This window comes from Rhincodon typus, chromosome 10, assembly GCF_021869965.1.
Source record: "Rhincodon typus isolate 14 chromosome 10, sRhiTyp1.1, whole genome shotgun sequence".
In the NCBI taxonomy this organism is placed as follows: domain Eukaryota; kingdom Metazoa; phylum Chordata; class Chondrichthyes; order Orectolobiformes; family Rhincodontidae; genus Rhincodon; species Rhincodon typus.
In genome coordinates, this window is record NC_063341.1 from 23,960,454 (window position 1) to 23,985,329 (window position 24,876).

Below are 24,876 nucleotides of genomic sequence, written 5' to 3' on the forward strand. Positions count from 1 at the left end.
TTCCTGTCGTTAAATCAGCTGAAACACTGGCACCTGGTTCTATCGATGTTCGACAGCAGAGAACAAAACTCTCGCAGGACCAGTGCCAAAGAGTCTCGGAGGACCAGCGCCAGAGAGTCTTGGAGGACCAGTGACGGAGGAGTGTCTTGGAGGACCATCGCGGAGGACCTGTGACGGAGGTGTGTCTTGGAGGACCAGCGACAGTGTGGAGTTTTGGAAGACCATCTTGGAGGACCTTGAATAGAGCGCCTCGTTGTGGCTTGGGGCACAGGCGTTTGCAAAGGGACAGCGGGACGGGGGCGGATGCGGAGTCGGGGGGGAAGTGAGCGGCTTCTGTACCGGAGCTGAGGAAGAGTGATCGCCCGCCCCTTTATCTTTTCCGCCGCGGTATCTGCAGGGACGGTGCTTTGCATTCGCTTTGAAGAGACAAGAACCCCCGACCCTTCTCCCTCCCCACTCAGCCCGAGGGAAGGGGACCGGGCGGCGACCCCAACCTGTGAATCTATATCAGGCGGAGAGGAAGCCGGGCCGAGCCGGCCGGGTAGGGCAGAGAGCGACACAATAAATCTGCCGAGAAGCGGGAGAGCATAGCGAGTGAGAATGTAAAGGAAAAGGCTCCGAAAGACCGGGATTCGGGACGGACGCTCTTGGAAAGACCGGGGATGGGGCAGCAGCAGGCCCGCGTTGGCGGAGCTGCTGGTTTTGGTGCGGTTGGGGAGGCAGTCCAGCCCGGCAGGGGTAGGGTTGGCACAACGAGGCCCGGACACGGGGCCAGGAGGCGAGACACAGCAGCCAGGAGTAACGAAGCCGCCTGTAACATTTTCAGTCACCATGGTAAGACACACAGTGAACCGCAAATAGGGACCAAGATAAAATCCTTTAATTATAGCACAAGTATAGGCAAATCCATTCCCCATTGTTTTTATTCCATTACTTTCTCTCTTTGCTGTTCGTCAGTTGGTGAGAAACAATAAGATCTCGCATCAACATTACTGTAGTTCACCTCAGGTGATAGCAGCGATTACCAAATCAGCACAGTCCATGTTCCGAGAATAATTATTTTATTTCCAAATCCGAGACTCTGCATATCGCACCTTTTGGGTGGTCATCAATTTCACTTGGGCTTGTATTGGGACGCACACGGGATTACAAATCAATGTAATTTTCTGCCGTATGAAAATCATGGTTTAATCAATAGATTAAGTTGTGGTCTGAATTGCCCTGTAACATTTTCAGTGGTATAAAGTGGTATTCGCACACCACTGTGTCATCATCAAGACCTATTTCCACAACTAGCAATGCTGCATTCTGCCTGAATCAGCTCATCCGTGCCACTGTTACTTGAAGACCTGACGATTCTGGTGTACTTTTACCTAACGTTTCATTGTTGTACCAATGCTTATGCTTACCAACCTACTCGAATGTCTAGTTATAGAATGCCTGAATTTTAAAATGATTGTCCTTCACTTTTTAAATCCCTGTGTGACTGGTCCCCATGCTATCTATAATGTGCAGCCCCATCACTCACCAAAGTATCCCTGCTGCACTTCTGACCTGTTGAATGTCTTTGATTACCTTCCTGATCATTCCCTGAGCTGTGTGGCTTTAAGTTCAAAACTTCATTGTCTTTCAGTTCAAACCTTCATTGTCTTTTGGCTTCTGTTTGCATCATTACAATGTTCCTTATCATTGACCTCTTTCACCAAACTAATGACCACCAGCTTGAATATTTCCTATTTTGGCTTTCTACCAAATTTAGGTTATGTACTCTGGAACATTGTGTGATGTGAAATGTGCAAAATCAATCCAAGTTGTTCTGCAGATTTTGTTAACATCCTTGAATTATTGAGATAAGAGCACTTCACAAGTTTTTGTTATTTTACATGATGTAATTTCTCAAAAAATGTTGATTTCTGGGCAGCTGAGATTAGCTTTAAGGTGGAACAGTTAGCATCCACCTTATGCTGTAATTTCATTGCATTTGTGCTGCGTCATAGTGTGGTTTTGGAGTGATGAGCTGAAAATAGATGTGAAGGCTGAAAAGAGCAACTGCTTCTTGTGTTTGTTCAAGAAGCTGAATTAAGGTGTTCATTGTGATTCTGGAGAAAGACCAATTGGTCTGTCTTGAATTGCATGTTACTGGGTTTTGCTAAGTCTGTCCAGTGGATGTTTGTGGTTTGCAGGACCACTTCCCTTGCAATAACTATTGTTTTCATGAAGCCTGTGAAATATCCAATTTTTTTTCAATGATGTAATAAACCCTGGCTAAATGTGTAATTGAGGTTGTACTTCATTTGAACTGAAATTAATAAGCATTTGAGTTTTAAAAGAGCAGTATGGATCTAAGATTCCCAGAATCACAGCAATCCAGAATTGCATTTTATATTTGTGCCTAGATATCTTTTGCTGCTGAATTTCATTTAATTTATTCAGAAATTTATTTCTTAAGTCTGATTTTATCCCCCATTTCTTCTTCTTCACCCTTTAAATGGCTACCAACCTTACTTGCAAATCTCTGTCAATTTTGTGAATACCAAACCACAAAGCCAATTGATAGCTGCCTCATTTGCTGAGTTGAAGGTTATTAGTCCACTGCCTAGCCTGTAGAGTGGATATTTTTGGTCTTGTGCAACGTTATTTGCCTTGCTTCATAAGTGTAAAACAACTTTGTACTGACTCCTCGGCACTGGAAATTGCCTATACAGGCCGCCCTGAAAGGACCAATTGTACCTTGACTCAACACCTGCTATTCGACAGATAGTGCTTGTCAATAGGAACTGGTTAGTGACGTCCCATGTTTCCCTTCCTTTGATTCAAATGTTTGCTGGTGGATCTTGCTCAGAAATGTTGCTGCATATGGGTGCTGAGATAGAAACCCTGCTGTATCTGGGTTGAACATGTCAGATCACATAGTAGTCAGAGAGTTACAGCATGGATGGTTTCAGCCAACTTTTCATCAGTTGGTGAATGTATGGTAGAGTTATATTAACAAAGACGGGAAGCCAGAGGATGGGTCAATACAGTGTAGAGCTGGAGGAACACAGATCAGTCGGTATTGGAGGAGCAGGAAAACGTTTTGGGTTTACACCCTTTATCAGGACTGAGGATGGGTATTGTGTGGAGGATTAAAGTAATAATGTGTGTTGTTGCATTTGGTTGAGTGTCCGCAATATGGATATTTGATGACCTTCGTGAAACATGCGTTCAGTATTTGCTCCAGAGTATAATCTGAACCTCATCGTTTATATAAATGTTCTGGCACTAGCAACCTCTGCAGATACAGTAGGTTTATTTTGTAGAATGTTTGTCGTTTTGACTGTTCAGCTGTTTTCGTTAGGATTTTGTCTTCTGCACGATCTACCTCGAGTCTTTTCCAATATGTGGATTGAGATCATCTTATAATTTCTGGTCATCCATAAAAATATGTAGTTTGGATTCAGCATGAGCCGCCATGTGCTGCAATCGTCCATCAGCATTGTAACGTCTTCATTAAAGGTTTGATTCAGGAACCAGAGGAATGATGCTCAAGTGGTGCAACTGGTGTCAACTGCATAGATGAACTTGTACGATGTGGTTGTTGGCAAGTCTGTTGAACAGGATTGGGTTAGCACTGAGCCTCGTGGTAGACTGTTGACCTATCTTCTCTGTACATTTCAAAATGCACTCTGACTTGTCTTTTGCAAAAAAAAAACTTGAATAAAAACTGTCAAAATCTAGGTTGGAAGTATTCTGGACAGTTTTAGGAGCAAATCTTGATACCACACTACTGGTCCATAGCAGTACACCTGTCTTCAGGTTCTTCCAGAAACCATATTCAGGGCAGCTGATCAGTGTAAATGCATGGAAACAAATGAACAATAAAGGCAAACATTTGAATGGTTTACTATTATGCCATTTTAAAAAATTAAACCCTTTGTTGGAAGGAAGAAGCTGCTCTGCTTCACAATGGCTGGACTGCTGCATTTGGATTCTTCAGTTACACAACAGAAGGTTGTTTGTGCAAGTTCATATCTATCAGTTTGACATAAGGCAGTACTGATCTTGTACTTTGATGGAGGAAGGTATGGCAGATGGTTGTCATTGTAGTACTTGTAGTTCAGATTGCTGAGAAAGTTACTATGATAAGGGTCCACTGCCAACATAATTTCTCCTTGTACAAGAAAGAGCAATGGGAATAAGCAGGACAGAAGAGTTGAGGGGAATAGACTTGTAAGTTAACACAAGTAATGGGAAGATGGGTTTTTCAAGCAAACATTTCAAACATTTGATGACAAATGACAATCTGTTTGACTTGCGTTTTAGCTTCCACTTGCCCTCGATGGAGAGTAGATTGATGCAGGTAGCGATGAGGCAAGGCAAACTAATGCTGGTAAAAGTAACCACAGTTTATTTGGAAGAGGCTCAGTTTGTTGTGGACAATGTTTAAAACTTGTACATAATGATATTGGAAAGTAGGCCTGGTGAATCTTAGCATCACTGACTACTAGGCTCACAGTGGCAGAAGTGGCAGGCCCTAAAGGTACTGGTTTCAATTAGGATAGCTTGAGGGGATCCTTACAGTTCTGAGTGAGAGGAAAGAAAGGCATTTATGTTTTCCAGATTGGCTGACTGGATTTGTGGTAAGTGACATGAATACCTTCTCACAGAAGGTGCTGTGATCTAATCAAGAGAGAGCTGACAGTTGTGAAGCTCATCATTAACTTGATGCTGAAACATCTCTAGGTTCATATTCAGCACTCTGCAGATAACAAGGTCCATGCTGGGACGGAGTATTTTGCATACATGTTTGCAGTGAAATGACTGGGCAATCTGTGTCATGTGGCAGATGATCCTGAGTGTGGAGTGGGGTTGGAGGTCGAGGCATGTATGTTTGGGAGGGACTGTATGTACTTGATATTGGTTAGCAGGAGGGACTTGGATCAAATGGTTTATACTGAAGAGTTTAAACTACCTCCAGATGAGACTTACCCAAGTGCTTCTTATTTAGATGATGTAATTGAGTTAGTCTGTAGTGGCAAGCATAGACCTGATTTTTGGATGAATGTGGTTTTTGTTTGCTCCAAACTGGGACATATTTTTCGAGACTTATTTTGGGTAACTCCACATTAACTCCTGTAGTTTATTTAGTATTTCGTTCATGTAAATTTTCAGTTTGCTGCTTAGTAAATCAAGCTAGGTTATATTCAATTTTGTTAATGAGTGAGGATTTTATTAGTAAGTCTATGACAAATGTAAATCTTCAGACACGTGTTCAATTGCAACTCATAATCTGCATCTGTCCTTTGATTTCACAGTGACTTAAAGCTGCGATATCATACAGTTGCTCAAGAATAAATCAGTCTGAGTATGGAAGAACAGCAAATGTGAAACGCAATTGTGTGCTTGCTGTTAGAATTCTCTTATTCCACCTTCTCCACCAGAGGCAAAGCCTCTGATCCCACAGAAAAAGTTATGCAAGTCTGAACAGACCTAAATGGGATGTCATTTTGTTTTCTGGGCACAATGAATGGATGTTACAGCCAATCACATCTTTGAACAAAACCCTTATTTTTACTTAGCAGTGGGGGGTAACTTAGACAATCACAAGTTGTGATCCTTTCCCTCTTTTTGCCATCCCAAATAGTTATATGGAGCTACTATTACCTCAATAGTCTTAAACTCAGTCTAAACCATTTCTGTGTTGTGGATTGTGTAGTAACTCAGCTGCCTAGGTAGCATTGCTGTTCACATCTCTGTGCAGTCTTTGTAAAAATGCTTTTCTTTTACTTCAGAAGTTTTGTTTTTGTGTGTTAGTAGGTGTGTGGAGCTGCATAACTGAGTTTTCACTGCAGGATTTTGTATTTTACATGGTTGGTGTGAAGATTTCCTCAGTTGTTGGCTATAACTGATGCATGTTTAACTATGAACGATTTGGAATGGTTGGCAGTTTTGAAGCAGCCCACATAGGTAGACGCTGTAAGGTGCAGCATGTGTTATGAGACCTTGCATATGTGCAGGAAAAGGGGAGGCATGCATGATTCCAATCTGGCCTCTGAAATGGCCTCATAAGTCATTTGTTGTATGTAAGAATTTGGTTCAAGACTTTTTACAAGAACAACAAAGGATGGGCTGTAAATGCTGGCCTTGCCAACAACACCCGCATCCTATGAATGAAATAAAAAAAAATAAAAACACACCATGTTGCCAGGTTTTGGGACCACAGCCTGGGAAACAGAAGTGTTTAATTAGATCCCTGTAGTATTCATTCCTTGTGAGTAAGCTTTGAGACGTGACATAATTCCATCCCAATGGCGACGCTAGAATTGAGAAATCTCTGATTTTAGGAACTGGTGATGTGGTTGGAATTGTGTTTAAACAAAGTGAAGAATTTATGTTTATTTTGCATTTTCGTATCCTACCTCTGTTCTAATTGCTTCAGTCAATGATTAATTTTTGAAGTGCAGTTGTTTATATTTTGTAAGTAAGCATTACATAAATGACCAGATTATAGGTTATGCTCACGATGGCTGAGGAGTGAATTTTGGAGAAAATTGCAGCATGCATTGAGAATAATTAGTGTAGAATCGTTTATATTCACCTGAAGTTACAAACAGGTCACTGGTTTAACATTTTGCTGACGGGTTGGTACTTCCATAACATGGATAATATATACAAGTGCTGAATTGCAGCTTGAATACATAGCCTCCTGATTTAGACTCAAACAGGAAGGAAACGAGCCAAGCTGTTGCAGGTTAAAACAAGTCTCTAAGAAGAGCTGTCGAAGGAGTTTTGTGACACAGTGGCAGTGTTCCTACTGCTGAGTCAAAAGCCAGGTTCAAGTTCCACCTGCTGTAGAAGTGTTTAACATCTCTGAACAGGTTGGTTAGAAAATATTTAAAAAACTAAGAGCTGTTGATTAGGGCATGTGATTTGCTATGGTGTGTCATGATTGAAGAAATCACTTGAATCTTATAATTAGCACAGGTAGCATAAATTCTCAACTTCCGAAAAGAGAGAAAATATGAACATACGCAATCAGGGCACAAGTAAACATTTCAGCTTTTGGAGCCTGTTCTGCTATGCACGAAGATCATGGCTGATCTGTTTGTTTTGAATTCCACATTTCCAAACAACTCTTGATTCCCCTGCCTCACAACCACCTATCCGCCTCTGCCTGAAAAATGTTGAATGACCCTATACCACCTCCATATTCTGATGCCAAGAGTTCCAAAGTCTCTCAACCCTCTGCAAGAAAAACATTCTCATCTGTTGTAAAAAGGGCAACTCCTAAATGTTAACACGGTGTCACCTGGTTCTGGATTGACCTAAAGGGGAAAATATCCTTTCCATATCAATCTTACCAAGATAATTTGAGATCATATATACTTCAATCAGCTCACCCCTTATTCTTCTAAACTCAATGGAGCCTGTTCAACCTATCTTCCTAAGAATCGTTGCAGATATCAGTTTGGTTAACCTCATCCGAACTGCCTCAGTTTCGATTTTATCTTCCTGAAGTAATGAAAGCAAAACTGCATTCAAGCATGCAGTTTTCAAGATATGGCCTCATTATTTCCTGTATAACTGAAGCACAACTTTAGTTTTATGTTCTATCTCTTTCATAATAAAGGACATACAATTCTGTGCTGAGTCAGCATATGAACTTTTTGTGATTCATGCGCCAGAATCTTAAAATACCTCTGCACTTCTAAATTCTGCAATCATTCTCCTGCCAAAGTGAATAACTTCACCTCTTCCAAGGTTATACTCCATCTATCCCATTCAACCTATTTTAAAGCTTGTTTATTTTTTTCTGAATTTTTGATAGTGGACCAAAAGTAAAGAACTGTTTTCAAAAGCCAATAATTGTTGCACCATGTGCTACTTTTAAAAGCAACTAACCTGACATTCATTGGAAATACTGTTTACACAGCTCCTTGTTCAATAAGTAATGGAAGCCTTGTTTGTAGATGAGCTGGAGGTATGTGTGTTATTGGATCTTTGACTGACAACAAGTTGCTGATTTGACTGTGTACTAATGACTAGTTATCATTAATAAATGCCTTCAGTTTGCCAATAACTAAAGGGGAAAGTGTGTTATGTATGTGGTTGGGGGTGCTGCCCCTTTAACAGAACTAATAAGGTGACTTGGAGGGATAGAGCTTGGGTCCAGTCTCGACCCATCTGTGGAGGGGTAAGCATTATTAATGAAATAACTGCACAGAGGCTAGTATCCCGCTACCAAGTCACCTTTTATTTACTTGTGCACAGTACACTGGCTGTGGCCAGCCAGCTTGGAGTCAGTGCCCTGAGCTGAGGAGGTTCTAAATCCCCTGTTTATATTGGTCAGCCAGGGCTTCCTGATTGACTAGGGTCCTTGATTGAGGTTGTTAACCTGGGCCAATGAGATCTACCTGGTTCCAATCACTACATCCCTCCCCCACCTTGGACTCTGGAGGTTTCCTCAACATGAGATGGAGGGGGAGAATGTATGGTTTCTCTTGGGCTTTCTGGCTGCTTTAGGGAGCCAGGTATGTTTTGCCCCTGCTCCGTTTGTGAGGTAGCAGCTTTCACGTGATCCACATGTTTGTTCAGGACTGCCTCAGCTGCCTGAACTTTGTAAGTCACAGGACCTGACCTTGCGTTAAACCTCGCTTCATACCCATACAGGGTCATTTCCATGGTTCCAGCACCAAACTTTGTCCCCTGAATTAAATTGTCACTCTCACTTAGAAGGAGGCATGTAGTCGGCTTTGGCGTTCCTGATGCCATTTCACCCTCCTCCTCCACCCCCGCCCCAGATCTGGGAATATCGGGTGTAACCTGGTGTGGAGATTTCTCCCCATCAGCACCTCTGCTGGAGCTATCCCCGTTGTTGCGTGAGGTTCGTCCCATAAGTCGAACAAGAACTGGGAGAGTTTGGTGTTGTGATGCTGTGGGCTGCTTCTTTAAGCCGGTCTCCAATGTTTGAACTGCTCTTTCCGCCAGACGGTATGTATGGAGCGGTCCTTATGTGCCAAATGCAATTTGACTTTAGGAAATACTCAAATTCCCTGCTGGTAAATAACATCTCATTGTCTGTGACTAATGCTGCCGGGAGTCCATGTAATGCGAACGATGCTCAAAGCTTCTCAGTTGTCATCCCTGAGTTTGCCAAATGGACTTTATGCATGTCCAACCACTTTGAGTAGGTATCCACAATGACCAGGAACATTGAGCATGAAAGGACCAGCATAGTTGACATGTAACCAAGTCCAGGGTTTACCCAGCCATTCCCACGAATGTGGGGCTGCCACTAGTGGCAATTTTTATTCTTGTTGGCACTCTGCGTTGGTGGAGCAATGTCAGCATCCAAACCTGGCCACCAGATATGGCTTTGTGCCAGCATCTACATCTTGGATGCCCCGGATGATCCTGGTGGAGTTCAGCCAGTATCTAGCAGCTACCATTACCCAGGACAATCAGTCTTGCTCCCTGCAATAATATGCCATCCTCTACAGTGATTTGCTCTGGTTGGGTCCAGAAAGGTTTCAATCCTGATTGGGATGGTGTTTCTGTTTCACCCATTACCACCGGCTCTTTTAGTTTTGCCAGGACAAGATGTTTTTGTGTCCACAGTCAGATATTATCAGCTGTGACCAGAAGGGTGTCCAGGAAGTTCAAAACCAGAACAGATTCTTCCAGGGGAGGCACCACCAGTGGTGTATCTGCATCTGCCAGTAGGAGGCAGTTCAAGGCATTCTGCATTAGTCATTTGGCTTTGTGGATGGTGTTCCAACTTCTACTTGTACGCACTGAGAGTAAAGGGCCCACCCCTAAATTCTCCTGGAGGCTATCAGTGGCACTGCCTTGTCTTCCTTCAGTAACCCTAGTATGGGTTTGTGGTCTGTTACTATGACAAATTCCCATCCGTAAAGCTAATGGTGGAACTTACTCCCACCAAAGATGACTGCCAAATGTTCCTGCTCTATCTGGTCATATTTGTGTTCGGCATCAGCCAAAGTCCAGGAAGCATATACTATTGGGCTTTCCTCTCCATGGGCCACCAGTGAGCCAACACTACCCTGATACTGTACAGGATGGCATTATATGTCAGCACCGCCCCTTGCTTCAGATTGTAATGGACTAACACCTTAGATGATAGCTGTTTTCTCACTTGCCTAAAGGCTACTTGGCTATGCGACTATTTTCAAGGCTGATAGTTTTTCAGTAGCAGGTGTAAGGGTGCCAAGATGGAGGCCAGGTTACGTATGGGTTTTCACTATAATTGACTAACCCAAGGAAAGACCTCAGCTCCGGTACAGAAGTGGGAGCCGGGGCTCCCTTGATCGCCCTCACTTTATCTTCCAATGGGTATAACGTGGTTGTGTTGACTCTGTAACCCAAGTAGATCACTTGACACACATGGAAAACACATTTCTCTCTAAAGGTGTATGCCTGCCTGGGAGAAACATTTAAGCATTATGTCCAAGTTCTCCAAGTGCTCGTTTCTGGTCTTCCTAGGTGTTACCACTTCTTCCAAATAAATGGCAACCTGGGGTAGCCCTTGTAAAATGTTCTCCATGGTCCACTGGAAAAGGGCGCAGGCTGATGGTAACCCAAATGGCAGTCTTGTATAAACGGAGGGGTTTTAATTGTGGTGTACTTCTGGGACTCCTCATCCAGTTACAATTGCAGGTAAGCATAGCTCATGTCTAGCTTCGTAAAGGACGAGCCTCCTGCCAACTTTGCATACATGTCCTGCATACGAGGAATTGGGTATTTATCCAGCTGTGAGAAGTGGTTTACCGCTTGCTTAAAACCCCCACAAAGGCGAATTGAGCCGTCAGACTTCCACAATCGGTACAACTGATGCTGCCCATTCTGCAAAATGCACTGGTTTGATGATTGCTTTGCTCTCCAGCCTCCTGATTTCCACCTCTACTTTTGCTCGCAAGGCAAACGGCAGCAGAGGGCCTTGCAAAATCACGGAATTGCTTCCCAATCAATATGTAAAATGGCTTTGGCCCCTTTGATAATCCCACACCATTCCCGGACCACTCCCGGGTATTTCACTCGGACCTTATTGAGGCAGCCGTTTTCTAATTGAAAAATGTTGAGCCAATCTAGGTAAATTATTTTTAACCAATTCCACCCCAATAGGCTTGGGTCTGAGCTTCTTACTACCATCAGTAGTAACTGTACCACATGCTTCTCATAGGAGACCAGAACTGAAGTCGCACCCTTAATCTGCTGCAGTTTCCTAGTGTATGTGCCCAGTCAGGCTGAGGTCTTGCTCAAACTTAAGGGTTAGAGTCCCAAGCAAATCTTGTTAAAGACAGGTTCTGCAACCACAGACACAGCTGCGCCGGTATTGAACGCCATGGGAACTGGATGACCATTTAACCAAACGTTAATTTTAATTGATCCTGAATTTGATGTCACTAAGCAATTTCCTTGTTACAACATGTAGGGGGACTATCCGGATGTGCACTCTCCTGGGTGCTAGCCTACAAGTTTTCCTACTTGAGTCAAGCCTTGTACAACTCCTTTGCTGTCTAGAGTCTGCATACCTGCAGCAACTACAATGGCTTGCCAGCCCAGGTCCCGAAGAATTTTTTTAGCCACTTGGCAGAGGCTCTGCTTTGTTGTGAGGTTCTGCAAGGGCTGGCTTAGGGTCCCTCTGCTCAGAATATGTCCTGTGTGAGGCTTGGAGATTGCCTACACTCAAGTGGTGTTCCCCAAGCTCAGTCAGACAGGTGACAGTGTCCATCTCCATTGGGATGCCCTCAAGCTCACATGCTCCACTTTCTCATGACAAAGCCAGTGTAGTACCTGTTTGAAGTCTATTTGGGCTTCAGCTTGTCGGCGCTTCTGCATGGTTACATCATTAATTCTACATACCAGATGGTGTCTCGACATCTCGTTCAGGGTTAACCCAAAATCGCATGCCTCTGCCAGTTGTCTTAACCTTGTCAAAAATCCCGATACAATTCCCCTGGTTCTCTAACAGCCGAATAAAACCGATAACGTCTTAGAAGTAGAGGAGAATTGCAGTCATAGTATTCCTTAACCAACTCCGTCAACTCTTGGGAGGTTTTCGTATCCAGTGCCTCCGGGAAAGTTAACCGTCTTATAACTGAAAGTGCTGTGGGTCTGCAAGCAGTCAGAAGTCATTGCTTTTCATCTACCCCAATGTAATAAAATATCACATTCTTTCCAAATACTAGTCCTAGTTTTCGACAGCAGGATCAAACAAGTTATGCTCCCCAAATAAAGGAACGACGCCAGAAATACTCCCAATTCCAAAATGACTGTCGCAAGCAAATGTTCTTCAGGCACATATTGTTTTCTCCCATCACCACTGAAATAACTGCACAGAAGCTAGTATCTCACCAAATCACCATTTATTTACTTGTGCACAGTACACTGGTTGTAGCCAACCAGATCAGAGAAGATTCTAAATCCCCCTGTGTATATTGGTCAGCCAGGGCTTCCTGATTGGCTGAGGTTAACAGCCCCAATTAGGATCTTGTTAACAAGATCCACCTGGTTCCAATCTCCACAATTAATAAAGTGCTCCTGATCAGATTTACCAATTATTTACCTGGTATATAATTCCTGGTTCCAAAGGAAGCACCGACATAACTGGTGATGAAAGTGGGATCCAGCCCATGAATCTTGTGCAAATGACTTTTTTTTTTGCCTGGAGAAAATGTTGTCATGACTTCGGAAATAGCAAAAGGAGGCAACATTTGAGGGAAGCAGTTATGAGAGGATTCAGGCCACGGTTGATGCCAGGAAAGAAGGTGCACACCTGTGAGCAGGCCGAGAGTGGCAGTTGTGCTGATAAGTGAAGAAGAGAGTATGCACCCAGGAGCTACCGAAGTCGTCACAGAGAGCAGTCACGAGGGATCTTGTGTTGCATCATCCAGGGAGGAATGGAATGTTCATACAGCCAGTGAGGGAGCAGTTGTCGTGAGAGTGTTCATTAAGGGCACTTGGGCTGCAAACATCTACTAGACCTGAGTGGTGGGAAAAATTCCTGGAGGCGGGAAAACAAAATGGTGAGCCAATTTGGGGCAATTGGACCAATTTGAAGAGTCAGAAAATGGAAACACTTTATTTTATTCCTAAAAATGAGCCAAGTGGCTGAGGATATCAGAGTGCCGGTTTTCTTAAGTACCATCAGGAGAAAGACCTTCACAATTCTAAGGAGTTTGGTACAACCAGAGATTGTCGGAAAACCCATCTGCTTCACTAATGCCCTTTAGGGAAGGAAATTTGCCATCCTTACCCAGTCCAGACCCAGAGCAATGTGGGTGATTCTCAACTGCCCTCTGGCCAATTAGTATTATTTGAGTCATAGAACTCTTGCGGTGTGGAAGCAGGCCATTCAGCCCTTTGAGTCCACACATCCTCCGAAGAGCATCCCACTCGCCTACCCTATCCTGACAATCCTGCATTTCCCAAAGCTAATCCACCTAGGCTGCACATCTAAACAAGTGAGTTCTTGTTTTCAGGTCCTGGCCTCAAGATAAAGCAACATTCCTCAATCCAAAGATGTAGTGCCACTCGAGGTATTGCACTGAAGTCTAAGAATGAACTTGAACCTACAGCCTCTGATTTAGTAGAGACTCAATGAGTCAAGGTGATCATGCTAGCTATTTTAATCAATATGATCAGACATATTATGATACCTCTGGGGTAAATGGATTTGAACCAGAACCTTCTGGCCAGAGGGAGAGGCATTAGCACAGTGTATAAATGATCTGGAGGAAGGTATAGATGGTCTGATTAGCAAGTTTGCAGATGACACTAAGATTGGTGGAGTAGCAGATAGTGAAGGGGACTGTCAGAGAATGCGGCAGAATATGGATAGATTGGAGAGTTGGGCAGAGAAATGGCAGATGGAGTTCAATACAGGCAAATGCGAGGTAATGCATTTTGGAAGATCCAATTCAAGAGCGAACTATACGGTAAATGGAAAAGCCCTGGGGAAAATTGATACACAGAGAGATCTGGGTGTTCAGGTCCATTGTACCCTGAAGGCGGCAACGCAGGTGGATAGAGTGGTCAAGAAGGCATATGGCATGCTTTCATTCATCGGACAGGGTATTGAGTACAAGAGTTGGCAGGTCATGTTACAGTTGTATAGGACTTTGGTTTGACCACATTTGGAATACTGCATACAGTTCTGGTCGCCACACTACCAAAAGGAGTGGATGCTTTGGAGAGGGTGCAGGGGAGGTTCACCAGAATGTTGCCTGGTATGGAGGGCGCTAGCTGTGAAGAGAGGTTGAGTAGATTAGGATTATTTACATTAGAAAGACGGAGGTTGAGGGGGGACCTGATGGAGATCTATAAAATCATGTGTATAGACAAGGTGGATAGCAAGAAGCTTTTTCCCAGAGTGGAGGACTCCATTACTAGGGGTCACGATTTCAAGATGAGAGGGGAAAAGTTTAAGGGAGATATGCGTGGAAAGTTCTTTACGCAGAGAGTGGTGGGTGCCTGGAACGCGTTGCCAGTGGAGGTGGTAGAGGCGGGCACGATAGCGTCATTTAAGAGTATCTAGACAGATACATGAATGGGCAGGGAGCAGAGGGATACAGATCCTTGGAAAATAGGCGACAGGTTTAGATAGAGGATCTGGATCGGCGCAGGCTTGGAGGGCCAAAGGGCCTGTTCCTGTGCTGTAATTTTATTTGTTCTTTGTTCACAGCGCCACAAGAGCCCTTGGTATTTCACTGTATATTGAGACAATTTGGTTATTGCGATGATGCTCACCAAATATTCAGCATGACTTGGTACAAAAGTTATGAATAATATAGTTGAGTCCTGTGATGAAACATATATTACAAATGCATTAAATTTGTTGATATTTCTAAATAGAGGCAAATGGATGTGGACTAATGCACCATAGGTTGTTTTTAAAAAGTCAAAGTAATTCTGGGTCATTGACCTAAACACACCAGTTCCAACAAGAATTATGACTGTAGTCAAGTGCCTGATATACCCCTGTGGTGTTAATGAGATAAGATGTATGTACTCTGGAGTTCATGATAGGCAGGATAAAGGACACAGCCATCAGTTTTGTTTAAATTACAGTTGAGAAGAAAACAAGAGTTGAATTCAGAAAGGAGGGGGACTTTTTTTCTGTTCAGTTCAGAGGAAACCAGTGACTGCAGCAGTAGTGTTTTTTTCCTAGTTGTTAATCTGTCCAGACCTGGAGAATTTTGAATAGAATTCTTCAGGTTTATCCCTGATTCAAGATGGCGCCGACACCAGGCGACTCCTTGCGAGATCTAACTCTAGCATTTCTTATTAATCTACACTTTTAAATTCTAAATCTGTACCAAGTTTTTTTTCCCCACCCTATGATCTGTATGTCCTTGCTATTATGATCTGCCTGTACAAAGCTTTTCACTGTACTTCAGTGCACGTGACAATAAATCAAATCAACCAATCAATTGATCAATTTGTGCTGTTGGAGTTGTGAAAGGTTCATGCAATCAGACTTGGGAAGGACTGAAAAAGAAGTTAAGTAGAAATGTAGACTCGATAGAAGTATAATTTCTCTGGACTTGAGCCTCTGTCATGGATGGTGTTAGGAAATGGATTAAAACTTTATTTTGAGGTTTGAGTAAAGGTCTTTCTACCTGTAGTATGTGTATATATATGATTTGTTTTGTGTATTAATTTTATGTTCTGTTCTTAAATAAGATCTGCAGTCTGTATAAATATGTTTCAGTGACTGACCACCATGCTAATCCACTAAAGGGAAAGATTAAACTCATTAACTAACAAGCCAGGATTTATTGTCGGATCTGATTTGTCCAGTTGTCCCATCAGCTGGGATCATAACAGTCCACATTATTTTGCTCAAGTGGTCATTTTCTTCATGTTTGTCTTTACTGTTTTTGCATGTTTTGTCGCGCGTCGTAGCTTGTCCAATCCTGTTCTTCCCTCATGGCATAAATGTCAGCAACTTCGGAAGTAATTAGGAAAACCAACCTCAGCCTTATTCCTCTCCACTTAGAGCTTTGAGTTCTGGCTGAAACCAGCTTACTCAGAGTATCTGAGACTGCATTCTGTTTCATTATAGGTGCTTATTTTGATTTCTAATGTTACTGAAGAACTTCTCCAATGTAGTCTGAAAATATCCCATTCTCATACTGCAAACTCTGTTCAGCTTGCTTTGTATTAGAGAATAATTGATGCTTCGCAAAATTGCTTTGTGTGTATATGAGAAGGACTTCAAGACAGAAACTTGAATTGAAGAATTCAGGTGATGTAAACAGCTAGGATAGAGACAGTAGTTTGTAATTGTTAGCTGAGTCCTTCTCTTGGATTTTGGTTTAGAATTTGAAAATTAAAACAAAGTCATCTCTCTTGTGCGGAGATTCGTTACCAGCTGGATCCTTTTTGAGCTGGCATCTGCAGTTTGTCGAAGCACTGACTGCACACTCAACATCATTGAATCCTGCTCATCTCGCCACTGCAGGATTAACTGTTCATGTGCTGGCTGGTAATCTGCAGTTGATTAAGGTCTAGGAGAATAATTAAAAAAAAAAGCACAAGTAAATTTCAAGATTTTGTAGCCACATTCTGGATGATAATATAACTGAAATATGCTTTGATTCAGGATTGTAAAATGTCAGCCTATTTTAACTTGTGTATCAGCCTTATGTTTGCATGGTCATATATGGATCACAGGGTGTTACAGCTTGTTTTATGATTCAAGAATTAGCTGTAGGAAATTACTATGCCAATACATGTTGTTTTGATTGTTATTTTTATAAAAGAAGTTCAAAGTGATAGAAGAAAGTTTAAATCATGTAAAATACAAAATAGCATTTCTTAAGTAAAACACAATGACAGGGTATATTTTGTTCAGGGTGTGAATGATGTACAGTGTGGAGGGAAGTGACCTTTGTGTCCCGATTCCTTGTCCCTTTGCAGACAAGATGCTGTCTGACACAGCTTGATTTAGGCTTGGATGCAATTTAATTCCTGCTCCAAGTGAAGCAGCATTTTTCGGTCCCCAGGCAGTTAATTGAATCGTTAGACTACTTAAATAAATGAACTAAGTTTTCATTGTTGAGAGAAAGCAGATTTTCCTCCTTTCTCCCTTAGTTGAAAAAAAATCGCCGAGTCTGTTGATGCTTTTGGTGTCGCACTCCATGGAAGCCAGCTAACTATATGACCACATTGTGACCACATGCCAATCAAGAGGCCTATAGCATAAATGAAGACCATTCAAATTGTTTTATTATATCACTTAATGCCATCTCCCGCCTCTCTTCATTGTTAATGTGTGTTTGTTTTTCAGCTGTTAGTGTATTCTTTTCAATGTATTATGGATCTTGCTTCCTACCATTGTTGATTTCAGCAGACATCATGTGATCAATATTTGGTAGTTTTAAGCAATAACAGATTCATTCCTTCTATTAAAGTATCAAAGTGAATTATAGGCTCTGAAGGGCAATGATTTCTCACATTGCATGCAATGATTCTTTTTAAAAGAATTGTCACAGTCCACGGAAATTGGTGGAGTTCTGGATAGTGAGGAAGGTTGTCAAAGGATACATCAAGGTATAGATCAATTGGAAAGGTGGGTGGAGAAATGACAGATGGAGTTTAATCTGGAAAAGTATGTGGTGATGCATTTTTGGGAGGTCAAAAGCAAGAGGAAAGTATGCAGTAAATGGCAGGACCCTTAGGAGCATTGAATTACAGAGGGATCTTGGGCTCCAAGTCCATAGTTCCCTGAAAGTGATAGCACAGTGGATAAGGTGGTAAAGAAGGTGTATGGTATGCTTGCTTTCATTGGCCAGGGGCATGGTGTATAACAATTGGCAAGTCATGTTGCAGCTGTATAAAACTTTAGTTAGGCCACATTTGGAGTATTATGTGCAGTTCTGGTCACCACACTATAGGAAGGATGTGGAGGCATTGTAGAGGGTGCAAAAGATCCCCGAGGGCACAGCTTCAGAGTGAAGGGACAACTGTTTAAAGCTGAGATGAGGAATTTAGAAACTTCAAGCAAAGTGGTGAATCTGTGGAAATCATTGCTGCAGAAGGCGGCAAAGGCCAAGTTATTCTGTTTATTTCAGACAGAAACAGGTTCTTGATTAGTAAGGGGGTCAAAGGTTATGGGGAAAAGGCAAGAGAAACATATCAGCCATGATTGAATGGCGAAACAGACTTGATGGCCCAAATGTTTTAATTTTGCCCTTATATCTTCTGGTCTTATGGAGGTAAGTTTTTTCATGTAGGCTGGTAGATGCTTGCAACATGCTGCCAGGGGAAGTGGTCGAAGAGGATACAATAGTCATGTTTAAGAGGCATTTAGACAGACACATGAAAAAGCGGGGAATAGAGTGATACAGATCATGTGCAGGCACTTGGGATTAGTTCAGAATGGCATCATGGCTGATGCAAATATGATGGGCTGAAGGGCCTGTCTGTGTGCTGTACTGTTCTATGCCCTATGTTTCACTTCAATTATAATTGATTTAGAGCATTCTTTATGTTAAACGTTAATTTAAATTTTAAATTCTCAGATTTTTGGTACTTGTAACCAATTTTGACTTGTAGGATAGAAGAAACAGAAGAAAATATTAAGTAATAGTGAAAAAAATTATAATGTTCCAAGACCAGTGTATAATATTTTTTAATTTTAACTTTTAAAAGCAACATGAAAATTTGTGGATCTGTAGTCATATAGTGTCATGAGCCAAGCATTCGTGCTCTGCTTGTATTGAAATGTACAAAACTTTGAAAAATTAGCAGAAAGAGCTTGCATTTACCTCGTGATTTTCAGTCTTTGGCAGATCCAGAAATGTTTTATTATCAATGAGTTGCTTGTGACATCACCATTATATAAGCTAACACTCCAGCCAATAAGAGCGTAGTGAAGCCTTACAGAGAGTGACATAAATAGTCAGATCATCTGTTGCATGGCATTGTGTTATGTTGAAGGATAAATTTTGGCCAGAATGTTGGTTTGTAAACAGTTGAACATCAAACTGTGCATTTGGTTCCAAAATACAACTGGGCCTTGAGGATAGCTGATCTATGTTTCCACTCGGATGTGAGGACCATGTAATTCACATTGTCATGGAGATTGGCTTTGTAAGGGTAAGGATTTCTAAGTTACTCATGAAATGATGTACCCTATATCCTGAAACTGTGTCCCGTCATTCTGCACTCCCTAACCAGGGCAAATATCCCTCAATCTTTCCAGACCTATTAAATTTTACACATTTCTATTCGATCCTCTGTCATCTTTCTCATTTCTAATGAATCCAGGCCCAGTCAAACTATTCTGTCCTTGTGGAACAATCCTGCCATTTCCTGTATCAGCCGAGTGAGCTTCTGCTGTGTTCCCTCTATGACAAATATATTCTCCCTTTGGTAGTGAGACTAAAAGTGCTCACCAAGTGCTCACCACTTAACTGCATTAAGACATCCCTACTTCTGGACTCCATTACTGTTGCAATGAAGTTCAATATATGCCTTGCTGCACCTGTCTGGCTACTTACATTGACTGAACGCAGCATGGGGCGGCACGGTGGCACAGTGATTAACACTGCTGCCTCACAGCGCCAGGGTCCTGGGTTCGATTCCAGCCTCGGGCGCCTGTCTGTGTGGAGTTTGCACGTTCTCCCCGTGTCTGCGTGGGTTTCCTCCAGGTGCTCCGGTTTCCTCCCACAATCCAAAGATGTGCAGGTTAGGTGGATTGGCCATGCTAAATTGCCCGTAGTGTTCAGGGATGTGTAGATTAGGTGGGTTATAGGGGGATGGGTCTGGGTGGGATGCGGTGAGGGTCGGTGTGGACTTGTTGGGCTGAAGGGCCTGTTTCCACACTGTCGGGATTCTATGATTCTATTCTATGATTGATGAACAACTAGATCCCATTGTATGTCTACACTTTCCGATGTATCACCATTTAAATAGTACTGTTCCTCCCTGTTTTTCAAACCAATGTGTATATGTTCACATTGAGCCACATTGCAGTGCATCTGCTATGAGTTTGATGACTCATTCAACTTATTGAAATCATTTCGAAGCCTCCTTATAGCCTCCCCACAATTCTTAATCTTGCCCAAGTTTGTGTCATCTGCACACTTAGAAATGTTGCATTTAATTCTCTCATCCATGTCATTCACACACATAGATATTAAGGAGAGCTGGGGCCTAAGCTGATGCCTGCAGAACCCCATGAGTCACTGCTTGCCACTTGGAAAAAGACTATTTTTTTTCCCCATTCTCTGCTTCTGTTGACCAGTTCTCGATCCATGCCAATATATCACTCCTATCCCATGCACTTTATCTTTGTCTACTAGCCTCTTTGAGGGACCTTGTCAAAATCCTTTTGAAAGTCCAAATACACCACATCCACCAGTTATCTCTTATCTATTCTACTAGTTCCATCCACAAAAAACTCCAATAGATCTGTTAAGCATTATTTGCCTTTTATGAGCCCCTGCTACCTTTGATCCTGTTAATGCTTTTACCACAAATTATGTTAGGCTAACTGTCTGTCTGATTTTTCTCTCCTTCCCTATTTACATCATGGGGTTACATTTTCCACCGTCCAATATCAGCAGTACGTTCCAAAGACTGGCAGATCCTTTCAAACAGCATATTTCTTCTGTTGACAGCAAGCAAGCTACTGATTGTACCTTACAGCCCGCACTTGCAAAACTCTCAACACTGTGTTGAATGTCAGATGGGATTCTGCGATTGGACAATATTTTCTAAACAGTCCCCAGTGTGCAAAGAATTGATGCTAATGACTAATTTAGGATCGTCACTTTGGCATGCAGTGTGGCACACCTGTCTGTACTTGTTTGAACTCAACACAATTAGTGACATCTATTCTCTGATTCATTTATCAGGGTAATGCTTTGACCAATTACAGTCAACCTGCCTGGTTTAAAATTTAAACAAAAACTTATCTGTTCTCTGTCACTCGTCATTAACTGATGGAACATCTATCATGGCATGTCTATCAAGAGTCCACTTGCCACCCAAACAACCGGCTCCACTTATTCCCCTGTAGATGTTGTTTTCCTTTACTTCGGTATTTCATACAAATTTTCCTGATGATCATAAGGCAAAAAACTTTGACAAACTATCTTTTTTTCAGTACTCAATATATATTAAATCAAAATATGATGTACAGTTACATTGAAATTAACTTTTCACATCCATCTTGACAACAGGCCCAAGTAGTTTTACACCTCCATCTGTTAGACTGTGAAGTTTATAAAATTGTAGGATGAAAATGGTCATTGACCAGTTCTGAAGTTTTCCTTGGAGGACTGGGTGATATGACTAGCAAAGTTTAAAACAAGAGACCTGGTTGGTTTGCTGAAAAGAGAGAGCAAGGTGCTTACACACAAACAGTTACAGTGGTTAAACTTCTAGTCTGCAAAGTCTTTTTTTTAATATATTTGTTCATGGGATGTGGGCATTCCTGTCTAGACCAGAATTTATTACCCATCTCGAATTGCCCAAATGGCAGTTAAGAGTCAACCACCTTGCTGTACGTCTAGGGTCACATGTAGACTAAACCAAGTAATTAAGCTGATTTCCTTCCCTAAAGGTCATTTGTGAACCTGATGTGCTTTTGCAACAACTGTCAGTGATTACTCAATTGCCATTAGGCCAACTTGGCGAATAGGCTAGTAATGTTAAATAAACACATGAATACTGCATTACTATCAATATACAAGTCTTGTGCGGTCTTCACAAACATGAAGTCACCTTTCATCATCAGTGTGAAAACCTCGCTCAAAACAGTTTGCAGTATTTCACCCAACCATTTGGCCAGTTCAAATTGTGAAGAATTGGTCGTAGCTAAGGGGGGATGTAAAGGGACATCACTTTTGTTTGTCTTGGGCAGCCGATACCTATGCGAACAATGAGCATTGAGGACAAACCCCATCACATATGTAATCATCGAGCAGCTCATTGTTCTTGTCGAAGACCGGGAATCTTTCTTCGTTGAGCTCCCTTTCAAGTAAGGGTATCCAGGCATGCTGAGCAGCAAGTCCAATGGTTATGAACCTGGACCTGTAGTGAAGAAATGGTTGGGCAACAGCAAGTCCGCACTGACAAAAACAGCTGGGAGGGGGCTTCAATAAAGCATCAGCAGACAATGAGCTAAGGACCTGCCTATAAGCAGAGTGTACATGACATGTTTTTGTGATGTGAACAGCTGAATCTAGCCCTAATAGGAGCACTGCTTCATCAATATTGAGACACTAACTGGTAGTTACTTGAAACTAATAAACATGCTAAAAAAGTGTTTTTGGGATTTTCATTTAAGCATGCCTAATGCTGAAATTGATGAGTTCATCAGTGTGTGAATGTGGACTATTAGATAGTTGAGTTAGCAACTGCATCGTTAAATAACCAAATAAGGACTCAGAACAAGTAACCTGGTCAGCCATCATATTGTGAGTACTTCCATTCAGACTGCTTTGGACCAAGATATGAAAGGATTTGGAATTTTATGACGTCTTGAATGATGTTATAATGCCTTGCTATGAGCTTTTGAGTGGATATGAATACATACCTGAGACACATACCATGCCAAAACGAGTGTTAAAGATACAAAAATGCACATTTTCAAATCTATTAATATGAAAATGTAGGCTAATGCACAAATTCAGTGATTCAGAATAAAAGTGTATCCTCAACAGTTGAGCAATAAACACCATTATAAATGTTCTTTGAAACTCCAATGGATTTGTCATGTATGTTTGAAGACATTTAGTTATTTGAAGTTCTTAGATTATCTGTACCCTTTCTGCCAGTGCTACCCAAAAGTTAACCAGTGCGCGCACACTCATGCAGCTATGGTAATCAGCCTTTCTCTCCCAAGTTCTGGTCTAGTTACCAGTGCCTACAATTCAGATTCTCTAGCCCTGGGTAAGGGGCCTGCATTACAGGAAAGCAAATGGTCAAATTTTGAAGCCCAACCATTTTTCTGCTCAGCCGCCAGACTTCCCAGTGTTGATCCAGTAGGTCTCTCACTGTTGCAGTGCTGCATGTCACAAGCCTAAAATTTTTGGGACCTGGTCAAAAATAAATTCTATCTGGAATTGAGTTTCAGACTGGAAAGGTACCATTGGATACATTATTCATTAACAGGATTTATGAACAGTTTTGGCCATTAAAAAATGATGGGACAGACGCACATTCATTGGTTTGTTTAAGTTAACTTCAAAGGCCAGAGATGGAATATTTCTCAATAGGATGCAACTGAAGAGGGAGAACAACTGAGGGTAAGTTAAGGAAATAATAAAGCCAAGGTCTGATTGATCAAGGGCAGAACTTGTGACAATTCAAGAAGCCAATGGCATTGAATATGCAGTTTTTAATCCCATGTTTAAACCAAGAACTAAACATTTTAAGAGTATTTGACATTGAAAAATATCTTCAGAATTAAAAAAAGTTTTGTCAACTAAATATCCAGATCCACCCATGAGAAAAGCGTGCAGGGTTTCGGAGAGTTGAGTGGAACAGTTGGAGGAGAAGAACTCGGACAGAGGTCATGGCACTGAGAAAAGGGGCAAAGAAGTGAGAACTGTTGGTGCTTGCCAACTGTGCTGCTGTATGACCTGGAACAGGGTTTGGTCCTTGTCCTGATTTAATATTTGCTGCTTAATTATTGTTACCTTAACGCTGATTAAATACAATATCCTGCCGTAGTGTTTGCAGTTAATATGATCAAATAATGCTAACATCAATTATCACTTCATTGAAAGATTAAGCTTACAGCATATTCCTTGAATTGAGGTAACAGGACATGATCTGCAAAGGTCCATGATGAGTATGCATAAAATTAGTGTTGGGTTGCAGAACTTTATCAGTCTGAAGGGACTCAAAACTTTACAACTTGCAAGCTGTTGATTTAAAATAAGCAAATCAAGGATCAGCTTTTACTTGTCAACTGATATGAGAACTTGCAGGAACTCACATTTTCAGGCTTTGGGTGAAAAGATGATGGGCAGGGGAGGACAGGACACTTGTGCATGTAAAACTTTTGCTTTGTTCTGGAGTAGGGCGGTGACTTAGCATTCATGTCTGCAAGGCCTTGAAGCCTATTTGTTGGCTTTGACTTCTGTTGCTGTCAGTATCAAAATACTGGACAAACATTCCTGCCTTAGCAGAAATTGGCTGTTGTCTCCCCCTTGCATGACCAATTTCACAGTCCAAAATGAGATTGATTGATTGATTATGATCGAAAAAGCTGCATGTTGCTTTTTGGCAAAGTTGAAGTTTTCTATCTATTAATTGGCATGTGTGCCTTGAATTGTATCTGTAACCTTTTGAAGTACTTGGGGGGGAAACTGCTGTCAATGCTGCATTTTACTTTTGCAGCATAAGCTATGCGGCTTCTATCTTGGCATGGAACTACATGGAGAACAGATCAATTTATGTTTCGTTTGCGAACACTAAATTGGAAACTCTACTGTTCTATCTCGATGTACTGAGTATTTCCAATATAGTCTACGTTTGTTTGATTTTCAAAATCAACTATTTGTGTTCTTGTTTGATTATTGTATTCTAGAATTTTTTTAACTGGCATCTATCTTGTTCTCTTGTAATGATTTTGGGATAGTGAGCTGCAGTTGAGGAGTGGATCAGCTATCCAGGGATAATAAATCTTATTTTATGAACTGCTGAGAGGGGAAGATTTGCTTTCTGTTGAATGTTGCTTTTTATTTTCTATTTTCAGTGATTCTGCAACTCAGTTACTAGTGGTGTACCTCAAGGATCTGTTTTGGGGCCACTGCTGTTTGTCATTTTTATAAATGACCTGGATGAGGGCGTAGAAGGATGCGTTAGTAAATTTGCGGATGACACCAAAGTCGGTGGAGTTGTGGATAGTGC

At 41.8% G+C, this 24,876-nt stretch overlaps 1 protein-coding gene across 6 annotated transcripts in view; it reads left to right on the forward strand.

Moving 5' to 3' along the window:
- Window positions 1–258: 258 nt before the first annotated feature.
- Window positions 259–24,876, forward strand: part of abl2 (c-abl oncogene 2, non-receptor tyrosine kinase) — a 119,249-nt gene continuing 94,631 nt past the window's right edge. For all 6 annotated transcript variants that reach the window (XR_007263061.1, XR_007263060.1, XR_007263063.1 and 3 more), the window contains exon 1: window positions 259–834. Coding sequence is in view for 2 of the 6 variants with exons in the window: in XM_048602034.1 (XP_048457991.1) it covers window positions 663–834 (172 nt within the window). In the remaining 4 variants the exon portion in view is untranslated. The remainder of the gene's footprint in view (window positions 835–24,876) is intronic.